The 1,639-nt window shown below is 37.8% G+C and overlaps 1 protein-coding gene across 1 annotated transcript; it reads right to left on the bottom strand.

Moving 5' to 3' along the window:
• LOC113021760 (odorant receptor 131-2-like) lies at positions 1–1,384 on the bottom strand. Its single transcript, XM_026166474.1, has 2 exons — positions 1,229–1,384; positions 1–786 (listed from the first exon to the last, which is right to left on the bottom strand). Exons 1-2 carry the CDS (start codon positions 1,382–1,384, stop codon positions 1–3), a joined length of 942 nt encoding a protein of 313 aa, XP_026022259.1.
• Between the last annotated feature and the right edge of the window lie 255 nt (positions 1,385–1,639).

Genomic DNA, 1,639 nt, shown 5'->3' with positions numbered 1-1,639 from the left:
TTATGACGACCGTATTATCTTTGGAAGGTTGTTCACTGCACACAAATGCCTTTTCAAGAACTTTCTGAAAGTCTTGTCACGTAATCCATAGATTATAGGACTTCCTAAGCGAGGGAGAACTTGGTTAATAACAAAAGTCGCAAAGTTTATGTCACTTAGCCCTTCAGGAAAAAAGTATACCAGGAGTTTGATTAACGGAGGTTGCACATAAACCGTTGTGCACAACAGCACCTGAAACCCATGAATCAGGATGGTGTTTCTTGCTTTTTTAGTATCTGAATCAGCACATCTAGCCACAAACAAAATTTGGCAGTAAGTGTACAACAGTGTGACCGAAACTAGCACCAGAAACAGTGCGTGGGATGCATCCCTCTTCTTTACACTATAGCTGCTCCGAAACACAGAATCTCTGTTGCAGACCACTCTCGACTGTAAGAACTGTGAAGACTCAACGGCCAAGAGAATGAACAGATCTGGCAAAATGGAAAGTGAACTTATTGCCCAGATTATTCCAATTACAATATATGTTCTTTTGACTGTACATATGTAGCTGTATCGAAGAGGGATGCAGACAGAAACACAACACTCTGCTGCCATAAAAGCTATATTAAGAGGAGTGTTTTGTGTGGTAAAGATCGCCGGCAAGATGAGTAACAAACAGAGGGAGACGTGGATGGTGTGGAATGCGTACGAGAAGATGAAGAGGGAAATGCTGGTTGACAGTTGGATGATATCGTTTAACACCAAGTGGATGAACAGGATGTAGCGAGGGTTCAACTTGAAGATCTGATTTAAATGACATAATTAATTATTAGTTTAGAATATATCTTTAGAGTAAGGTTAAAGAAAGGCAGATGTTAAAACAACAGTTGATTTAAAAAGACATTTTTTCAGACAGCGTTACTGTAAAAACATGTACATATTAAAATTAGATTTAAGTATTGCTTCACAGAAACAATAAATCACATAGAGGTGAATTATTGAGTTAGTAGAGAGACACCCAAATAATATCCAAAAATAAGCTAACATTGAAAGTAATAAGGTCTACATCAAAAGCAAGCATTTCTAAATGATATTCTTGTACAGCAGACAAGCTCAGCCTTCGAACCAAAGGAACATGAGCTGGAAACAAAAAAAAAAAATCAACTTAAAATAAAAAATAATAAAGATAACAAAATATGACAACTCTTTGACAGGTAAAGTAGAGTAGCAGGCCTACTTTACACACATGATACTTGTTGAATGTGTGGATCATGGTGGCATTAATGTAGTTTATGGTGATGCCCAACACAACAACGGTCACATTCTTGCCAACAGCTTTGACAAATGTCTTCCAGTAATTCAAAGTTATTGTTGCATTGCTGTCAACTTGTGTCAAATTCATATCAGCATCCAAAGAACCTGTTTCAGGGGCAAAAAACAGTCAACGGTGCAAAGTACAGCAAATATGATCAGTGTTACATTGTGAACAGTTCTGTGGTGGTTCTTTTTTCATTTCCAATAAAAGAAGTGTGAAGTGAAGCATGACAGTACTGACCTTGAATGGATTTTGATCCTAATGTGATTGTGGTATTGCAGCAGCCTTTTTATACAGAGTGAGTACACATGGACGGTGGCGGGTGGGGGTTGATCTATGATA

Source organism: Astatotilapia calliptera, chromosome 5 (genome assembly GCF_900246225.1).
Source record: "Astatotilapia calliptera chromosome 5, fAstCal1.2, whole genome shotgun sequence".
Lineage (NCBI taxonomy): Eukaryota > Metazoa > Chordata > Actinopteri > Cichliformes > Cichlidae > Astatotilapia > Astatotilapia calliptera.
This window is presented reverse-complemented; position numbering and strand designations above follow the sequence as displayed.